General features: G+C 38.5%; 1 protein-coding gene across 1 annotated transcript in view; it reads left to right on the top strand.

Annotated features, from left to right (window-relative positions):
• Nucleotides 1–22,293, top strand: part of flr (actin-interacting protein 1 flr) — a 306,602-nt gene that overhangs the window by 279,974 nt on the left and 4,335 nt on the right. The window contains exon 13 of the mRNA XM_067147455.2: nt 19,651–19,801. Within this exon, the coding sequence (XP_067003556.1) occupies nt 19,651–19,801 (151 nt within the window). The remainder of the gene's footprint in view (nt 1–19,650; nt 19,802–22,293) is intronic.

Here is a 22,293-nt window from a genome sequence, read left to right on the forward strand (position 1 = left end):
CAGTTCAACACTAACAATTTTATGTCATCCCTACTTGATTTCCAGCTCCCTGTTCCCTTATCACCACTCCCTAGGCCATCCCGTTTCCCTGAATGTACCTCCCTATTACCCTTCCAAACAAATTTCCTAACTTATACGTACCACTGCGGTTTAAATGAAGGCCATCTGAGCGCAGATCCCTATCTCCTACCCACCCATTAGGATCTAGAAATTTCACTCCCAGTTTCCCACATACCCACTCCATAGTCTCATTTAAATCCCCAATCACCCTCCAGTCAGTATCCCTTCTACACAGTATTCCACTAATAACAATCTCCGCTTTCTTAAACTTCACCCGTGCTGCATTTACCAGATCCCACACATCTCCAACTATGTTGGTACTTATATTAGCTTGCCTTACATTGTTGGTACCAACGTGAAACACTACCACCTTCTCCTTCCCCTCCTCCCTCTCTTCTACTTTCCTCAACATCTGAAATATCTTATCCTTTCAATTTGAGAAAATCGCATTAATAATAATAATAGTATTAATAATAATGAAAATGAAAACCTACAACCTGTTTTCAGCCAATGACTGGGTCAAGGATTGAATGAATGAAGCCCCCATCTTGCGGCGAGGATAGGAATTGTGGCAGCTGCCGAAGCCTGTCACACTCCTCTGGGATAATGATTAATAACGACTGACAGATGAAATGAAATGATAGTGGAGAGTGTTACTGGAATGAAAGATGACAGGGAAAACCAGAGTACCTGGAGAAAAACATATCCCGCCTCCGCTTTGTCCAGCACAAATTTCGCATTGAGTGACTGGTATGTGAACCACGGAACCCAGCGGTGAGAGCCTGATGCGCTGGCGTCTGAGCCACGGAGGATACAATAATAATATTTAAAGAAAACCGATTCTAACACTCAGAACTTGGAATATGGAACTGCGATCGAGGAACTCTTGAACCAGTCACTAATTCACACTCATCTTTACATTCAAATAATCATGAAGGTGATGCTAAGAGTTGTGGATCCAGTCTCCACCATCCCACACATTCTCATTCATACTTTATGCAATAAATCAAAGAAAAACGTGATGGCATGTTTTCGTACACTTTGAACTCCCATTATCAATTGAATCTAGTCCTTCCTGACTTCAATTTAAATCCTTTACATTTACATTTAAGCCCCGAGATGTTCACTACATCAAAAGAAAAGAAATAAAAAATAAACGAGGCTAAAAGCAAGAACTGACTTGCAAAAAGAAATGACGTTAACCACTCAGCTAGGAAATCTAAATAAAAATAAAAGGCAAGCTGTGACCTCATGCAACCAGTCCACATGTACTTTATTGTTATTTACATTTACAAGCTTCCTAACATTTACTGTAATAGGACGTAGACCTGCCAAACAACAGCTAAACCTACTGAAATTAAATAACAAAACTAACCTATCCCCTTGGCTACATTAATAATTTCGTGGGGCTATTTCTAGCCGAGTGCAGCCCTTGTAAGGCAGACCATCCGATGAGGGTGGGCGGCATCTGCCATGTATAGGTAACTGCGTGTTATTGTGGTGGAGGATAGTGTTATGTGTGGTGTGTGAGTTGCAGGGATGTTGGGGACAGCACAAACACCCAGTCCCCGGGCCACTGGAATTAACCAATGAAGGTTAAAATCCCCGACCCGGCTGGGAATCGAACCCGGGACCCTCTGAACCGAAGGCCAGTACGCTGACCATTCAGCCAGCGAGTCGGACTTGGCTACCTTAAAACACATGCACACATACATAATTACATTGCAAATCTAGTACTCATCTATTTGTAGATTCAGCCACCTGCCTCTGGACAGCCAGCTCCCAATCCTTTTAGCCAGCCATATTGACTGTGATGCCTTCAAAATTGAACCGGATCAATCCTTGGTTCTCCATCCTGGCGTATAAATGTGGTCTCATCGTCTTGCTGGTTCGGAGGATGACTAAAAACACCTGTTTATTCACGGTATTGAAAAACTAGGTCAAGACAACCTGCCAGTTACTATCTACTACTGCCAGGGTAACTTCCACTGACCATGAAAAACCAGTTCCCATTCAGCCACGGGACAGCTCTCCCGTAACTAAGTCAAATTTTTCCCGCCGCTCCATACTTCGTCTGTGTTATATCACAGCTCTGACATCTACAAACAGTACACAAATGCTGGACTAGAAACTGTGATGTTCATGTCCTCAAAAAAATCTACTTTAAATAGGCAGGCAGCTATGCGTGTAAACGATATCGGAAACTGTTCTGTCTGAACTTTGAAGATACTACATGCAAATTTATCAAAGTCAGTAGTAGTTAAGTGCAGTCTGAGCGTATTAAGCTAAATGTTAGAGGTCCCCACACGATCAAGATAACATAAACCCTGACTCCACACTCACATAAACATACTTCTTCTCATGACGTTACACCTTCGAAGAATCCTGCCAAATAATGGGTCGCTAGCCCACGCGCTGGTCGCTTTTATTAATTCATCTTCACAGACGCCATTTATGCTCGTTTAGGGCCATCTCCCACTTTAACCGATGCATAGCTAATATTGGAATGATGCTTCCTTTCCATTGGTTCAAAACATTGTGTGCGTGACACTACTTCAAACTTGTGTCGTATGATCTCCTAACCTCTCACCGGGCTCCTGAAAATATAGTCCATTGGGCCATGTCGTTGACTTGCATTATTTCCTTGTTCTAAACCGAGCTCGTGAAAGTTGGGGCGTCATATAGAAATCTCTCCTTCTTAATATAGCTTGCGAACAAATAGACCCTCAGCTCCAAGCTTCCTGTTGAAATTGTGATATGTACAGTGAATGTATAAGATCCCTGCAAGTTACCAAGACTCAATAAAATGAAATATTGTCTGTCCTCTCAAATATGAATGATTAATTAAATGAGCACTTCAATAAGGCCTCAGTCTCAAGCTTCTAACAGTAGTACAGTGGCTCTGGCATTTCTTACATAGCTCAGTCATTGGCTTTTGTATTATATCAGGACAAAGTGTTTTTGTAAGGAATAAAGCATACTTTAACCTTTGAGTCTGAAGATGGCAGAAGCTTATTAGTCATTCTGCAGCAAGTGCCTGTCTGCCTGGAAGAAATAATGCATTTTGTATTGCACAATTTCTTACAAAACTCACCACGCTTTGTGTATCTTCATACAAGCACGTCTTTGCTGACGGGGTATGACATGCAACTTAGTCACTATTACTCCTCCCTTCAACAATACTTTCCTTTGTCTCTTGTAGGGCTTTTTTTTTTTATATAGCGTGCCTAAATAGATAAGTAGTTTCACAGACTGTAGTCCCACATACCTTAAATGAACTTCTAGTACATTGTTTATCCTTATGCACTTTCTGTTTTGTCGAAACATTTGATGGGCCAGTTGAACACATGGAACGCATCTGTCAAATGACGAGATCCAGTAGATTCGAGTTGTTTTCATAATAATCAATACACTTACGTTTTCACTCAGTTGCTTGTACTTCTTAACACATTGTTGTTCGGGCACGCGCTTCTCCATTCTTTTCTGTGGACCGGCAACAGAAGCACACCTAGCATGAGAAGTTGGATGAAATATAAATACATGTAACTTTTAAATGACATTAAATAAATTATTGAAACTTGGTGAGAGCACTTACCAGTGATTCTAATACTTGCTGTTAGTGTGGTATTGTGTGAAACAGCTGCACTTGTGCCTAGGAAATGATCTACTACCTCCGGATACTCGCGGAATTACTGGCGTAAACGTGAGGTCTGTAAAACTTGTAAATGATTCTCGGACTCTGTTTTCATCCTTTAGCCTCACTGTTACTACTATCACTGGCATTTTCACTCGTATTATTGTCGCTGTCAACAGACTCGTCTGAACTGAATGTCGCACTTTCACTTTCGCACGTATATTTTTATGTTCACGGACACACATCTTCACAATCACTAATACTTACACTTTCGCAATCACTACGAACATCAGATAAACTATCAGCATGCAATTCTCCAAATATTTCATCACCGCTCAAGCTGTCTTTGCTACGACGCGCCATGCTGACACCTGACAATACACTCGGTCACGCGGTACTGAGTGTTATGAAACCACACTTCCTGTGCCGAAAACGTTGTCAAGGGGAGAATATATCTATCTAAATTCCGATCAACAAAGACTTCTTAAGTTTGTAAACAACACAAAATATTTCGATTAATAAACGGCGCAGAGGATAAAATCACTCAAGAATGAAGCAATGTGCGAAAACGTTAATATACATAGCCGGTCGCCCGCGCACCAATACGAAATTACATTAATTAACATAGCCCGTCATTAATGTGTTAAAAGAAAATTCATCACTCTTCTTGTAAATCTGTTTACAATGACATCCCAACTTTAAAAATGTGTTTATCTTTCAGTCTCCATCCATATCGGAGTTTTCAAAACCAAAGTCAGACCCTCGATCTTTAGTGCTGTCTGTTCCAAGTAGACCTAAAAATTGTTGATAGCATCAATTTCTGTAACAATATTTTCACTCCCTTCCTCACTTTCTTGAGTAATAGTAATGAGAACATGCTGAAGAAAATTTTCGTCCTACAAGAAATTATACAAGAAGAAATTTAGACTATTTGCACGAGAAAATAATACACTAATTCTGTTCTTTGGAATTGAAGTTCAGACTATCCATATGCATGAATTATCGTAAAAAAGCATAAGTATGTATTAATGTGTGTACTTACCACTGATGTGACAAGTAGTGTGATATCAGAAAGCATATCGAATATTACTTTCACAGTGTCCCCTTCATCACCTTCACTAATGGAATTGAAACGTGTAAAGTAATCATTATAAAACTTCCTGAATATCATCAGGAGTATTAGTGCCACTAGGGAAGGAGTTACAGATTTTAACAATAATCTTTTCTCGCTCCATATCTCTGCCAGCTGTAGCGGATAAGATCACTTGCATTGGGAATAAACCGGGGATTCCCTTGCCCCATAGCACTGTGACCAGGGTCGTATGCAGGCAGTCCAGTTATAAAATATGCAGCTCAGTAAATGAATTCTGTAATTGTAACCATACATTATCTTGGTGCACAAGCTGGTTATTTCAAATTTTGGTACAAGAAGGCAATGCAGGAACATCATTGAAGAAACCCTACCTTAAGTTGACAATGTTAAATACCCATTGCGACTTAAGATATGGTTTTGTTAGACTGCACAGCCTGTTTCTAAGGTTCTTTTAGAGACTTTTCCACATGGTGACATGATTGTCAATGCTATCATCATGTAGTTCAAGGATCAGGCTGACAGATGGCACTCACATCTGAAAATCAATATTTCTCACGCTTCTCACCTTTTTCCAACGTAGTGTAAAATATTGTCATGAGACTTCAGATATGGTTTCCTGGAGAACATCACATATAGGTATTGCTTACTCTATGAAGAGTCAATAGTAGTTCAATTATAATTAAATGATTAGCATTTGTACCCTTCTTCACGTGGGAATTTGCTATGGATTACACGTTTCCTTCATGAATTTATGCAAAGTTATGTATTTCAATTCACGTGTTTAATATGTTTAATATGGCATGTTAAACTGATATTTTCTCCAAAAGCATGTGCCAGTAACTAAATACGATAAAGCTGAACAAAATCAAGACAGAATGAGGATGATTTCTGAATTTATTGTACATTACAATGCCTGCGAAATTCTTCTCCGTATTTCCCAGTTGCATATTGTTGTTTGACCACCGGCATGATGCTGTGACTGAAGGTTCAAGAAATCCATCCCTGATACCTTCCTTATTATCTGCTCTATCGAAAAGAGTAAAATGGCTCTTCATTCTTCCCATTAACCCACCTTAAAGTGGTGTGTATCAAGTGTCACACGCGTCTTGGACTAAAAATAAAAATTTTTGTAAGCTCCTCCATTATTATCCGTGATGCAAAAAATAAGTACATGGCATAAACAAATGAAAAAACATGTATGTGTATGTACAGTCATCAGCCCTAAGGCTGGTTGAATCCTCAGCTGTCATAGATGGCCTAGGCATCACTTAAGAGGCTTACTAGGGAAATGAGGAGTGAGGTAGTTTCCCGTTGCTTTTACTCACCGAGCCAGAAGTTGCTATTACATATCAGTCTGCCAAGCCCACTGAAATGCATGCACCAACCAACCCTATGAGCAACATTTTCACACCATTCATAGCAGGGACTGGCTGCATAAGGAATGGCATTACTAGCATCGCTCATACCTCAGTCACTTTCATATTGTCAAAGCCAAGGTTAAGACAGACAGATCAATGAAAGTAGCAAAATTGCTGTAGCCTATACCAGAAGACTTAGTGCACTGTAAACACTAGGTCCCGCCAGCAAAGAAAAATTTGTAATGTGCAATCTTTTGATAGACCTAATGTTATCAAAGATATTTGAGAAAAATCTTCCTATAAACCCTAACTCCATGTGATGACCTTGACATCATATGCACCTGATAGGACAATCCTGAATGAGTAGATTCCAAATACTTAGCTTGGTTGAAATACATCCAGCAGTTTTCCAGTTTTAGAAACAAAAACAGATAGATAACCAGATAGACACCAAAGGGGAAAAATCCTTTGGATAATCAGTTTGTTGGTTTGAGTCATCAGTCCATAGACTGGTTTGATGCAGCTCCCCATGCCACTGTATCCTGTGCTAACCTTTTCATTTCTATATAACTATTGCATCCTACATCCGCTCTAATCTGCTTGTCATATTCATACCTTGGTCTACCCCTACTGTTCTTACCACCTACACTTCCTTCAAAAACCAACTGAACAAGTCCTGGGTGTCTTAAGATGTGTCCTATCATTCTATCTCTTCTTCTCGTCAAATTTAGCCAATTCAATCTCCTCTCGCCAATTCGATTCAGTATCTCTTCATTTGTGAGTCGATCTATCCATCTTACCTTCAGCATTCTTCTGTAACACCACATTTCAAAACCTTCTATTCACTTTCTTTCTGAGCTAGTTATCATCCATGTTTCACTTCCATACAATGCCACGCTCCACACGAAAGTCTTCAAAAAAATCTTTCTAATTCCTATATCAATGTTTGAAGTGAGCAAATTTCTTTTCTTAACAAAGCTCTTCCTTGCTTGTGCTAATCTGCATTTTATGTCCTCCTTACTTCTGCCATCGTTATTGTACTACCCAAGTAACAATGTTCATCTACTTCCTTTAAGAGTTCATTTCCTAATTTAATATTTCTTGTATCACCTGCCTTCCTTCGACTGCACTCCATTACTTTTGTTTTGGACTTATTTATTTTCATCTTGTACTCCTTACCCAAGACTCCATCCATACCATTCAGCAGTCTCAGATAAAATAACAATATCATCGGCAAATCTCAAGGTTTTGATTTCCTTTACTGCCTGTTCAGTGTATACATTGAAAAGGAGGGGCAAAAAACTGCAGTTGCCTCACTCCTTTCTGGATTGCTGCTTCTTTTTCAAAGCCCTCGATTCTTATCACTGCAGACTGATTTTTATACAGATTGTAGATAATTCGTCATTCGTATCACGTATGAAACAAATAAGGGAATAAGGGACATGTGAGCCTTACGATTTTATGTATCAATCAGTCACTACTGATCTGCATTTAGGGCAGTCGCCCAGATGGCAGATTCCCTAGCTGTTGTTTTCCTAGACTTTTCTGAAATAATTGCAAAGAAATTGGAAATTTACTGAACATCTCCCTTGGTAAGTTATTCCAATCCCGATATTTGCCCCGATTTGTCCTCTTGAATTCCAGCTTTATCTTCATATTGTGATCTTTCCTACTTTTAAAGACAACACTCAAACTTATTCGTCTACTGATGTCATTGAAATAATAACAATAAGTTATTTTATAAATTTAGCCACCTAATCAATACAATAAATCTTGTCTTTGTTGAATTACATTGACATGTTAATTAAAATGGTACATGTTACCCCTTACATATAGGCATCATCAGCCATGGGTTTAACCTTGAAATAAAATCAGGCACCTGATTTACATATAAATAAAATGAACTAATTTATAAAAAGCCTTGAAGAGACTTGAAAGAAAATTAACATATGGTAAGAGACTAGTACAATGTTGGTTTTAAAAAATGCTATGACTGGGAAGTTAACATTTGGTGAAATTACAGTATTTGCAATAGTGACTTTGGAAGACTACTATTATAAGAAAAATGAATAAAGCAACAGTTTGATATAGACAAGTGGTAAAATTGCTATAAAATGATGTTGCCCGACTAGCAGTTAAAACTAGAAAATAACTTACTGTTATTACTTCAATCAAATATCATCAATCCAGATCAAAAATGATATTTATCACATGTAATACTGATGTAATTCCACGCCATTTCTCCACTGGCAGATCACAACATACCACTTATTGCAAGAAATCAGCTTCATTTCCTGTATCAAATCTTATTTACATAAAATAAATAACAGTAAATATCCATCTTTTTGATATTTGTATTCTTCTTATATTTAAGAAGATAAAATAGCCCGCCTGGTGGCCATGATCGTTAAGGCGCTGAAGTCTAAAACGTTCTAACACCGAGGTTAGCCGGTTCGAGTCCCGTTGGTCGAAAAAAAATTTCACCATCAGAATGTTGGCCGGCAGGGTAGGGGAGGTGGTGGTATACAATTTCTAATCACTAGATTGCGTGCCAAAAGCCTGGATTAAATTCCAAACCTCTCCGCAGTGCTCATATGGAGTGAGGGCATATGACGCTGTTGATGGTGATTCGTCCGTCGGATGGGGACGTTAAGCCTTGAGCAGACCCCTTGGTGCTATTCGACAGGAGTAGGCTATGTGCCGGCACCGGGTTTCACCCTCTCCCTACTATCATATATCACGTCATTCATTTCATCTCCCATTAACTCCTCTGATGAGGTTGACGTCAGGAAGGGCATCCGGTCATAAAAAACCGCCACGACAAATTCATCTCACCTCATACCCGACCCCGTAGGGAAACGGGACAAGGGTTGGACAAGGGTTGGACAAACAATTTCACCTAAGCATTGTAACATGGCTGAAGATGTTCCCAATGGAACGAAACATCTACTATAAATGATTAATTAGTTTGCTTAAATCAAAATTTAAGTATCAATAAGGTGGATATTTACTGTTATTGATTCAGTGTACATACCACTTACTTGAGCAGCTCGTCTCCTTTCTCCCAAGTCTTCCCACCCCTAAATTTGGGACAGTTTTGTAACGCTACTCTTTTGTCGGAAATCACCCAGAGCAAATCAAGCTGCTTTTCCTTGGATTTTTTCCAGTTCTTGAATAGAATGTTCCTAGTCAGGGTCCCATACACTGGAACCATACTCTAGTTGGAGTCTTACCAGAGACTTATATGCCCTCTTCTTTACATCCATACAACAACCCCTAAATACCCTCATAACCAGGTACCCTTTAATTACAATCATATTTATGTGATTACCCCAATGAAGATCTTTCCTTATATTAACACCTAGATGCTTACAATGATCCCCAAAAGGAACTTTCACCCCATGTACGCAATAATTAAAACTGAGAGAACTTTTCCTATTTGTGAAACTCACAACCTGACTTTTAACCCCATTTATCACCATACCATTGCCTACTGTCCATCTCACAACATTATTGAGGTCATTTTGCATTGCTCATAATCTTGTAACTTACTCTGTACAGAATAACATCATCTGAAAAAAGCCTTAGCTCTGATTCCACTTCTTTACACATATCATTGATATATGTAAGAAAACATAAAAGTCCAATAATACTGCCTTGAGGAATTCCCCTCTTAATTACTACAGGGACAGATAAAGCTTCGCCTACTCTAATTCTCTGAGTTCTGTTTTTTAGAAACATAGCCACCCATTCAGTCACTCTTTTGTCTAGTCCAATTGCACTCATTTTTGCCAGTAGTCACCCATGATCTACCCTATCAAATGCCTTAGATAGGTCAATCGCGATACAGTCCATTTGACCTCCTGATTCCAGAATATCTGCTATGTCTTGCTGGAATCCTACAAGTTGAGCTTCAGTGGAATAACCTTTCATAAACCTAAACTGCCTTCTGTCAAACCAGTTATTGATTTTGCAAATATTTATAATATAACCAGAAAGAATGCTTCCCCAAAGCTTACATGCAATGCATGTCAAACTGACTGGCCAGTAATTTTCAGCTTTATGTCTATCACCCTTTTCTTTATGCACAGAGGCTACTATAGCCACTCTCCATTCATTTGGTATAACTACTTCATGCAAACAATAATCAAATAAGTACTTCAGACAGGGTACTGTATCCCAACCCATTGTCTTTAGTATATCCCCTGAAACCTTTTGAATTCCAGCTGCTTTTCTAGTTTACAAATTTTGTATCTTACTGTAAATGTCATTGTTGTCATAAGTAAATTTTAATACTTCTTTAGTATTAGTCACCTCTTCTATCTGGATGTTATGCTAGTAACTAACAATCTTTACATACTGCTGACTAAATACTTCTGCCTTTTGAAGACCCTTGCATACATACTCCCCTTGTTCATTAACGATTCCTGGAATATCCTCCTTGGAACCTGTTCCTGCCTTAAAATACCTATATATACTCTTCCATTTTTCACTAAGATTTGTATGACCGCCAATTATGCTTGCCATCATATTATCCTTAGCTGACTTCCTCGCTAGATTGAATTTCCTAGTAAGTTCTTCAACTTCTCCTTACTTCCACAGCCATTTCTAACGCTATTTCTTTCCAACCTGCACCTCCTTCTTAGTCTCTTTACTTCTCTGTTATAATATAGTGGGTCTTTACCATTCCTTACCACCTTTAAATGTACAAATTTATTTTCATATTTTTCAACAATTGCTTTACACCAGTCCCAGAGTGTGTTTATATTTTCATTTACCGTTTTCCACCGATCATAATTATTTTTAAAACTCCCTCATGCCTGTTTTATCAGCCATATGGCACTGCCTAATAGTAATTTTAATACCTTCCTTTCTTTCACATTTATTTTTAACTACCACAAAAACAGCTTTGTGATCACTAATACCACCTATTTCTTCGGTTTCTCTATAGAGCTCATCTGGTTTTACCAGCACCATATCCAGAATATTCTTCCCTCTAGTTGGTTCCATCACTTTCTGAATTGGATGTCCTTCCCATATTAACTTATTTGCCATTTGTTGGTCATGCTTCCTGTCGTTCGCATTACCTTCCCAATTGACATTTGGTAAATTGAGATCACCCACTACAATCACGTTCCGTATCGTTTCCCACATAGCTGATTATCTTATCAAATAATTCTGAATCAGCGTCAGCGTTACCCTTTCCCGGTCTGTACACTACTGAGACAGAAAGTTGCCTGTATCTTTAGAAATGAGCCTTACACCTAGAATTTCATGTTTGTCATCTTTAACTTTTTCGTAGCTTATAATTTCTTTTTTCACCGGAATGAATACTACCATTCCTATCCTATCTCAGCAATACACACTCCAGTTCCGTGAGAAAATTTCTGCATCCATTATATCATTTCTCAGCCATGATTCAACTCCTATTATAATGTCTGGTAAGTATACATCTCTTAAATGACTTAATTCTATTCCTTTCTTTACATTACTTCTACAGTTCAGCTCTAACATTTTTATGTCATCCCTAGTTGACTTCCAGTTCCCAGTTTCCTTATCACCGCTCCCTAGTCCACCCCGTTTCCCTGAATGTACCTCCCTATAACCCTTCTATACAAATTTCCTAACTTATATGTACCACTGCAGTTTAAGTGAAGGCCATCTGAGCACAGATCCTTATCTCCTACCCACCCATTAGGATCTAGAAATCTCACTCCCAGTTTCCCACATACCCACTCCGTAGTCTCATTTAAATCCCCAATCACCTTCCAGTCAATATCCCTCCTACACAGTATTCCACTGATAACAATCTCTGCTTCCTTAAACGCCCGTGCTGCATTTACGAGATCAAACACCCCCCCAACTATGTTGGTAATTATACCTGGTTTTCTTACATTGTTAGTACCAACGTGAAACACTACCGCCTTCTCCTTTCTCTCCTCCTTCCCTGCTAATTTCCTCAACATCTGCCTTAACCTAATTCCTGGATAACACTCTACCCTCGTCCCTTTCCTCCACACACTTTCCCTGCAAGTCCAACAGTGGAATCCCTCATGACCGGAGCGTCAATCCTACCTACCTCATTTGATCCCCTCCCCTCCTGGTCAGTCCTATCTTTCCCGACAGCTGCAGAAGCTACTTCCTCCTCCCTTTTCTCCATCCCATGACCCTGTTTCACCTGTCTTTTCCTTTCCACTACTCCACATTTCCCTTTCCTACCTTTTCCCTTCCTCCAACTTCACACTTCTCAGCAACAGTTCTATGTTTCTCATCTTCCCTCGGTTGTTCTACCTGCAATGACTCGTGCCGTTTTCTCACAGACACCCGTCATGAATTCTGATCCTGAATACAGCCCTTAGCCTGCAATCTCCTTCCCCTTAAAACATTAGACCACGTGTGTTCTACAATTCCCCCCTTTCCTTCCCATCCCTCTTTTACACTTACTATATCCTGTACTTTATTTGAGGGAGGCCTACTTTCCTTCCTGTCCTCTAATTATCTCCCTCAAACTCTCCATCTCTTCCCTCATACTCCTTAATGCTTCACTGTCTTTTGCTTCATGGAACAATACAGTGTCTAGTTTCATTTGCAATTGAACTTGATTTTCTTACAGTTGCAAGTCTTGTTCCATCTTCTTTTAAGCATGGCTATCTTTCGTATTTCTGCTGGGCAATCTGTATTTTGTTTGACAACATATAGTTAATTCATCATTGCCTGCAAATATTCCTCAGTGGTTGGGTTTTCTTGCCTAAATTAAGTGAGCTTTTATCAGTTTTATTGGATCAATCCAATGATCTTTCACTTAAATGGTAATAGTTCGATGGTTCAATGGTATGTGAAGAGCTGTCACTCGAGGAAAGATGGAGAGCTGCAAACCTTGTAAAACACCTTTCTTTACAGGTCTGCTTTACGTCTTACCGACACAGATAGTTCTTATGCCGACAATAGGACAGGAAAGGTCTAGGAGTGGGAAGGAATTGGCTGTGGCCTGAATTAAGGTACAGCCCCAGCATTTGCATGGTGTGATTATGGGAAACCACAGAAAACCATCTTTAGGGCTGCCAACAGTGTGATTTGAACCCACTATCTCCTGGATGTAAGCTCACAGCTGCACGCCCTTAACAGCACGGCCAACTCTCCTCGTTACAACATTATTGAACGCAGCCTCAGATTTCTCTAGATTTTCAGTGACGTTCTCTCTGCGAGCTGAGCTGGCCTGCTAACTGCACCACTTTCCAAATGTGCTTAGAGAAAACTTACGAATCGTTAAGTTTTTGGGGATAAAGAGAGAACAGAAAAGCGGATTGTAAGGAACAGTAGTTACATAATGTATTGTAATAATATTAAGAATAAATAATCACATTAAAAGAAGTCAAAATTTTACAATCTTGAAATGAAACGAAGTGCATGACCTTGAGCCAAACAGCCACGGGTACTGCATATTGAATATTAAATGTAAATAAGACTGATGTCTTATTGAAACTAGAAAAATTCAGCAGAAGCCAAAAGAAAACCATGTAAACTACATTGCAGGCTGACCAATGTCAAACCATAATTTAAGTTACAAAACTTTTAATAACAAGAAAATATTAAAGTGAATTAAAGATCACAAGAAAACGTTAAATGTAAATAAAGGAAAAAATTGGTTGACGAAAGTTCAAAGAGACTATTTAACTAGATGGCAGGGTCTTGAAAGAAGAGACTTTCCGTAATTTGTAGCGCTCCTCCAGGGAGAAAAATAAATTCCAATAAAATAGTTAAAAAACCAAATGGCAGCATTTAGAGCCTTCAGCCATAAAATTTCGATGACTAGCAGAAGAAAAGAAACCATGTGAACAGGTCTTCACCGGCAGCTAGACGAACCAGTCGTCAGCAATATTTTAAAAGGAAGAGCCATGAGAACTGAATGCTACTGGCGAATGCGAAGAAAGGCAGACGTATAAATAGTCGTTAAATGCAGAATTCCAACTGCCATCTGATGTGTTTCTGCGTTGAACGTGAAAAACTCTGCCACGGAGATGGCAACTGAAGTTTATTCCAGCTGTTATCTTGACATGTCAGCGTCGCTCAGAGCTGCAGCGAGAGTATAAGTATGCACTGGCAAGTGGTTGACCTTCTGATGGCTGAATGCAAGCTAGCAAGTTTGCTATCATTTTGTAGAGAGATAGAATGTTCTAGATGCAGAAGACGAAAAGTAGCGCCCGAAAACTAACAAGTTACTACAGAGAATAATAACAGAATTTAAAAAAATACAGAAAAAATCTGAATTAGGGTCCTGAAGGAATATTAGTAATTACATTCAATAAATAATTTAGAAAAGATTAAATAATAAATTAAAAGGAATAACCAATCAAAGGGAAGACAGCGGCGAAAGGTTACAACATTGGTACCAATCAGCATAAAAGTTGCCGATGACGTGATCAACATGTCCAGGTGATAGTAGCCAATAAGAAAATCAGGAATTAATGACCTCAGGGTCAGCATACCTGCCAAGAAATCATGGAAAATAATTTTTCATTAAATCTGTGACATGAACACACGCTAAGGGTGAACTTTACTCTTCCAGATTGAAGAGCTACTTGAATTGGGAGCAAGTTCAAGGTAAGATTAACATCAACAAATAACGATGTGTATCAAAAACGAGATGTACCGAGATTTAAAAAACGTGAATATAAATTTATCATCAAACTACGAGTACGTTCCTGTAAAGCATGAACCATACTGGGGGGAGAGCAGAAAGATGAGCAAAAGTAATTCTTCCAGGACTCACAGAAAGAGATTAAAAATCAATCATGAAAGATCAAGAGGAAGAGGACAAACAGAAGTAATAGGTCTAATAAAGACTCCATTACTTGTGCGGACCTTAACAACCCGAATCCTTTTCTCGTGTCCTGCAAAATGTTGGACAACTCTCCCAAGTTGCCAAACTAGAGGAGGGCTGGGTTCTCGAAGGAGTACAAAGTCACCCTCCCGGATAATGTAAAACAAAGTGCAGGCACTAGCGTGCAAATTTTTATAATGAAATTGCCTTATGATTAACTTTTAGTGACATGATGCTTAGAAGGCAAAATAATAGAATGCCTTGGCAAAGTAGAAGAAGAAAGTCTGCCCCATACCTTTAACATTTTGTCCTTATCAGGATAAGGGGACAAAGACAAAAGCTTGCTACTCTTGACCAAGTGAAGACCCTTGCTAAGAGATCAAAATTCATCAGGAAAAGTTTCCTGTTGTCATAGAAATAATCCTGGTAATAGCTTCTCTTAATTCAACAGTAGTTAGAAATGGTTATGGCTTCAAAGGCTGGTCCAACACAAAAAACTTCCATCTTACTATGTAGGCCATTACTCGCACAAATTTGTGAAATGTAGAAAATTTTTGAAGCAATGGATAAGTTTCCATAGTGATATGTACAGCAATTACTGTTTTACGGACTTCTGTTGCCTTAACAACCTCCAAATTAGGATGAGTTGGCCATTGAGACTGTGACTGGATGAGCCAAGAAGGACCATGGCAATATAATCCAAAGCTTGCTAATGTTTTAGGAGTACATCCTCTCAAATTTACATCAGCAGGATTTTCACGAGTGGGAACGTAATGCCACAGATCTACAGAAGTTTGTTCCTGAATTTTTGCAACTCAATGAGCCACTGGTAGAATCGGTCCAATAAGTCTTAGTCTTAAAGGTATGAACTTTCAAATTTCGAAGTAATTTGTTGGCTAGTGAGCTCTAATCTGTGTAGAGAGAGCTACCTTGAATTTTGAGGACATAAGATTAGAAAAAGATGGTTCATTTCTCGAAACAGTACAAGCACAACATCCATATGTCTTTTCAGAACTATCGGCAAATAAGTGAAGTTCTAAATTATCTACAGGGGAATGCTTAATTAGAACTCTAGGGATAGAAACAGCAGAAATTTCAAGAAGACTACTTCTTTACTTAAGCCATTTTTGAAGAAAAGTTGGAGGTACAATTTCGTCCCAATAAACTTTCAAGGACCATAATTCCTGCATAAAAAGTTTCACGATAAATACTATCGGAGCTAAGTATTGCAAAGGATAAATTTTTTTAGTGATTTCCGAAAGAAACTGATGCTTCATTAAGGGAAGTTTTGATGACAATGTTACTATATAGGTAAATTAATCCTTTTTAGGACACCAATATAAGCTGAGGGCTTTAATAGTGGTTTCGTCGTTGGGTAATTCCACAGAATCAAATGCCTGATTCTCATTAGGAAAAGAGGTCACAAACTCACTAGAATTAGAACACCATTTATGCAAAAGAAATCCACCAACCTTAAGCAATTGGACTAAACCTTCAGCAACTTGAGTGGCTTCTAACACTGAAGAAAAGGAAGATAAAAATTTCATCTACATAGAAGGAAGAACTTAGTTTGTTTTACTTCTGGAGGAAACAAATGACCATCCAATTCAGCAAGATGCTGGAGAGTCCTAATAGCTGAGAAGGCGGAAGGTTTTAACCATAAGTCAGAGTTTTTAAATGAAAGACCTTCACCGATTTCCTAGGATCATCACACTAAAGAATTCTTTGCAAATCCTGTTCTGTAGGATCGATTAAAATCTGACGATACATTTGCTAAATATCAGCTATCACCGCAACAGGAAACAAACAAAAATTTAGAAGAATAGTAGATAAATCAGCTTGAATTGTAGGACCAGTCAGAAGAGTATCATTTAAGGAAATGCCTTGAGAATCCAAAGTGAAACCACTGAATACTACTCTAATTTTTTCACGGTAATTTTAATTTTTCCAGACAGGATGGTGATTAAGGTATACTGAATTTGAAAAGCTAGAATCTTCAGTTCTTTTTACCACCTCCATGTGGACTAGAACTTCATACTCTTCCATAAATTGGGAATATTGTTGTTTAAGAAAGAGGTCATTCTTAAATTTAGATTCGATGGCAAAAAGGGCCTTAGGAGCACGAGGTTTAGTTTTGATTAAAACAGGTGGGTTTAAGATACCAGGAAGCTGAACCACAAATCTGCCCTCAGAAGTGCGAGTAGTAGTTTGCTGGAAAAGCTGTTCACAAATTTCCACCTGAACTGTATACTTTGGGGTCTCTGAAGAACAGTTTTCCAATTTCCAAAATCTTTCCAAGTTAGACTGGTCACTAGCAGTGATTAAATGGCATTGAAATTTGGATTGCAGCAAGTTTTTTGGAAGACATCCTGTGAGAATCCAACCTAATTTTGTTTGGTGTCCAAAGACGTTAGGTAAAATTCTCCTTTGGATAGTAGTATTTTTCAGAAAATGTTAGCACTTACGAGAAGTTCCTCTGGAGCACTTTTGAAAAAGGTTGGATCAGCCAGCTTAACATGAGAAGGAATAATCCAACTATGTTAAAGGAAGAAAAAGGCGTATTATTGCCTACGACATCAATAGCTGAACAATTTAAATTAAAGATTACTTTATTTCCCATTGAATTTTTAACACAAATTCTTACAAAACTAGTTGAAGTTTTGTTTATTAATGCCTGTAACTTCGACAACAATAGGAATTTTTTCCAAACCCAATCGTCTTACTAGACTTGTGAAATAATGGGTAGCCGCTTTGTCCAACAGGCATCTGAACAATGTCCATCGACCCTTAGTCTTGCACCTTAACCATACACTGTGCAGTAGGTCTCACGAGACCCATACTAATTTTTCCATCCCTGAGTAACTGAATAACTGATCTTCCACATGAGGATGGTGTTCCTTGTGAGGCCTGGACTATTCAGTCATTTTAGTTCATAAATCATCCACCACAGGCCGACAAAGGGATCACCTACAAAGCAATTTTATAGTTTCCATGACAACAGCCATTACTCCAAATACCTGTGTTTCTCTTGTTGATAGAGTGACAAATTATTGAAATCCTTTTTTGGGACTAGCTTGGATGTACTGGATGTCTGGATGTTTGTATAAGAAACTGGACTACATAAAATTTTACATGTGAGAGGTAGTTCACTGTACTGTAGTTATTGGAACTAAAAATTTCAGGAAACTTGAGCACACCTCTTTGAAAGTGTTTCGGTTTTTGCTGTTGGAAACTATTGCCTTGGCTAATGAGTCTACTATATATTACGCAAACTTTTTCTTGAGCCCTGAGCTCCATAGTGCTGAATAGGAACTAGGGCTCAAGAAAAGCTTTGCGTACTATAACTGTACATATGTGTGAACCACTTCCTTAAGCTGATATTCTTTATTTTATTCATCTAATGATATTTATCATGCCGGGAGTGTCCAAGGACATATACGGCTTCCCTGGTGCAGGTCTTTCTATGTGACCTGCATGTCTGAATGAGGGATGATGATAATGAGGTAGGGAGAGGATGAAACTCAGTGTTGGAACCTAGCCACTCCTTTTTTTGTGTGTGTGTGTGTGTTTTTTTTTTTTTTGCTAGTTGCTTTATGTCGCACCGACACAGATAGGTCTTATGCGATGATGGGACAGGGAAGGGCTAGGAGTGGGAAGGAAGCGACCGTGGCCTTAATTAAGGTACAGCACCAGCATTTGCCTGGTGTGAAAACGGGAAGCTACAGAAAACCATTTTCAGGGCTGCCGACAGTGGGGTTCGAACCTACTATCTCCTGAATACTGGATACTGGCCGCACTTAAGCGACTGCAGCTATCGAGCTTGGTCTAGCCACTCCTGTCGAATAACATGAAGGGGTCTGCTCAAGGCTTAACGTCTCCATCTGAAGGACAAATCGCCACCAACTCCACACGAACACCACAGAGAGGTTTGGTATTAAATCCAGGCTTTTGACGTGCAATCTGGTCATTAGAAATTGTATACCGCCACCTCTCCTACCCTAAAAACCAACATTCTGATGGTGCCTTTTTTTTTTTTTTTTTCCATCAACGGGACTCAAACCGCCTGAACAATGTGTCAGACAATATAGACTTGATGCCTTAAACAGTCATGGGCATTGAGGTTATGCTCACTGAATGTTTAATTTACTCTCCCTCGAACTGGTATGCTACTGCACTGGTCTGTGGGTTTACTTTATAGCTCCCCTACTGGTTGGTCCACGAGGCCTGAAGTGGAATGCCCTCAGACTCAGGAATACAATTGAGAAGATAAGGAGGTTAAAATTCAACCCTACCCACTAGTTTCTGGTCCTTGGTCCAGTTAATTACAAAGCCACACAGGCTAACTGATTTCACACACACACATATTGTGGGTATGTTACCACAAGGTCCCAAGCTCCTGATTTAAAGTTCTTGGGAATTTGCATTATAGATGAATTATGGTATTTAGAAGTGAACACTCTGAAGCTGGAAAAGTTGGAAGGTTGACTCCAAGGAAGAGTGAAATTAACTATAGTTGCAAACTGGTGAAAGTTGTGAAATACAGAGAATGAGAAAGCATATTTTGTAAGCTTCTACCTGACATTATAATGTTTATTTATAGAGATTTACTCTGCACTATAAGTTATAAAATATAAGTTATAAAATATTTAGTTAATATTGTAATTAAAAAAACTTTTATTTATAGTTGGCTCACAACAAAGAATGGGGATTTCATAATGCACGAGTGAACAGTGTTGCTTGGTCTCCCAACTCTACGCTGGTTGCTAGTGGAAGCCTGGACACCACAATCATTATATGGAGTGTACAGAATCCTGCCAAGCATACCATAATCAAAAGTAAGTAAAGCTATCTCTGTATTGAAACTTTATTACTTATGACATAAAATTAGGAGATGAACTATCGGCAACCCTAATGGTTGGTCATGTAAATTAAACTATACATGTTACATGCATTATTTATACATAATGTTACACAGAAAATAAGTATGTTACTGCATGTTTTATGTAAAGTAAATTATTTTTACGGAAACATCAACAGTTAACTGTGTCAAAACAACTAGATGTAAGCATTAGTAGTTTAGTTGAAAAATATTTCCTAATTGATATTCCATTAGTTTTGCCTTAGAATTCTTAGGCAGCAGATCTTTTGAATTTATTATTTAATACTATTTTGAAGGTAAATAAGTGTGTGTATTTTCTGCATATATGAGGTCTCTTCAAAATATAAAGCAAAATCTTAGCAGTTTTCATTAAGTGATGCTACATAATGGTATCAACAGCATGTGTTATTCAGCTTTCCCTAGATAGAGGTTGCCTTGTAGGCAATGCATTCCAAACATAAATTACAGTAGTCATTAATTAGAAGGTAAATGAGATTTCTATATGTCTTGATGCCTCAAAATAGCAACAGAACCCTTAACAGCCACCAAAATGGAATTGTAGGTTTGAAGGTGTCGCTCGTCTCTTTATGAACATGTGCTAGTTTGGTTTTAGAGGCCTCGGTAGTAATTGTAGGGTCAATTATAAAACCATGAGTTGAGCCTGTTTGAATGGCTATCATATCTATCCGCTTGCGGGATCCATTGAGTGCTAGATCTTGTTCTTCCTCATATACTTTATATTGACATTCTTTCGAGGCATCAGCGATCAAGGTCGGAATACAGTGATGGTGGGCATTCGAAGGACATTACCATATTTCCAAGCACCCAAGTTCTTTTATCTCACTGTGGCAACAGTGATTGTGATTGCCATCCTGAGACCTGCCTGGTAATGCCCAAATTGGATATAGGTTAGCAATGATTTTGACTGAATCTCTCCATTCACTGTTCAGTGATCTCTCACGACTTGGCACCCATCTGTTTGCCATATGTTTGTTGAATAGGATAACTCCTTTGCCCTTTATGAGGTAAGGAGCACCACCTTCCATATTCTTTGAGGCGTAGGTCTTGTCTCAACCAATGGGCACTTACAAGTTCTCTATGATATTCTTTGGCATTGCATCCCCAGCAAACAGCCAGTTTTATGTGCGCGCGTTTCTTGCCTTGTCACATCCATTCTGCACAGTGCCTGACTGACTACTGCAGTCCCATCGCCCTGTTCAACACTGCCATTTCGTGTTGTGTCCGTATACTATGAGTGTCATGCTTTCCAGGATATAAGACCTTTGTATAGTATCATCGTGCAAATATGAGGGGAAAAAATAGTTATCATGACTTATCTTTGGCATGACTCGTATATTCTTCATACATGGAAAATTTTGCTTTATGCCATTTGCAACAGAATTACTAAATAACTGAAAAGCAAGGCTCACGTTCATCCACTGAAATCAAGTGGGGTGTATATGTGCAGACGTTAGCTTGTGGCAAACTTCCAACCTGCAAATTTATAGTGGTTATCAATTTCTAAACCCTGTCGATAGAATATACACTCCACACCTTCATTATTGTAATAGACTTGCCTTTTGTCATGGAAATTATTTCTGATGCACTTTATTATATGTACAGCATCTGAAAAGGCCCAAAGTCTCCTACTAGAATCAGTAGGATTAGAAATAGAGCGCATGACCTTCCCTTGTTTTCTATTTATTCCTAAACATTTCCACACTTTTTTTATTAGACTGACTTCTGTCTGAGGTGAAACCAATAATTCTGGCACCAATTTGCTCCAGTTGTAAGACCACGGGAAATTCATAGAACAGTCACTCATCTGTTATGCAGGATCATATCATAATATATAAGTAATAATAATAATAACAACGTAAACATTTCCACCTTTTCAATACTAAAATATATTCACAAAATTATAAATTACACGGTACTAGTTTCGACCCATCTAGGGGTCATCATCAGCCGTATTGGAGCAAAGATCACTTTTGGCGAAATCCTAAGAAAATGTTATTTTAAAGAATAACAAGTGAAATGAGATGTTATTATTGTAATAGTTAATAATACAAGGAATATACATACTAAGAGGTTTTTAACAAAGAATAAAGTATAAATGGGGTGTATTATTAACTATTACCATAATAACATCTCATTTCACTTGTTATTCTTTAAAATAATATTTTCTTAGGATTTCGCCAAAAGTGATCTTTGCTCCAATACGGCTGATGATGACCCCTAGATGGGTCGAAACTAGTACCGTGTAATTTATAATTTTGTGAATATATTTTAGTATTGAAAAGGTGGAAACGTGTACGTTGTTATTATTATTACTTATATATTATTCTCAGTTCAATACGGACCAAAAACATGAAATTCATAACCATTAAGGATCATATCATGCACTTGTTCAATATTGGCATCAGTTACGAAAGCAGATAGACGCCT

The sequence above is a fragment of the Anabrus simplex genome, chromosome 5, assembly GCF_040414725.1.
Source record: "Anabrus simplex isolate iqAnaSimp1 chromosome 5, ASM4041472v1, whole genome shotgun sequence".
Lineage (NCBI taxonomy): Eukaryota > Metazoa > Arthropoda > Insecta > Orthoptera > Tettigoniidae > Anabrus > Anabrus simplex.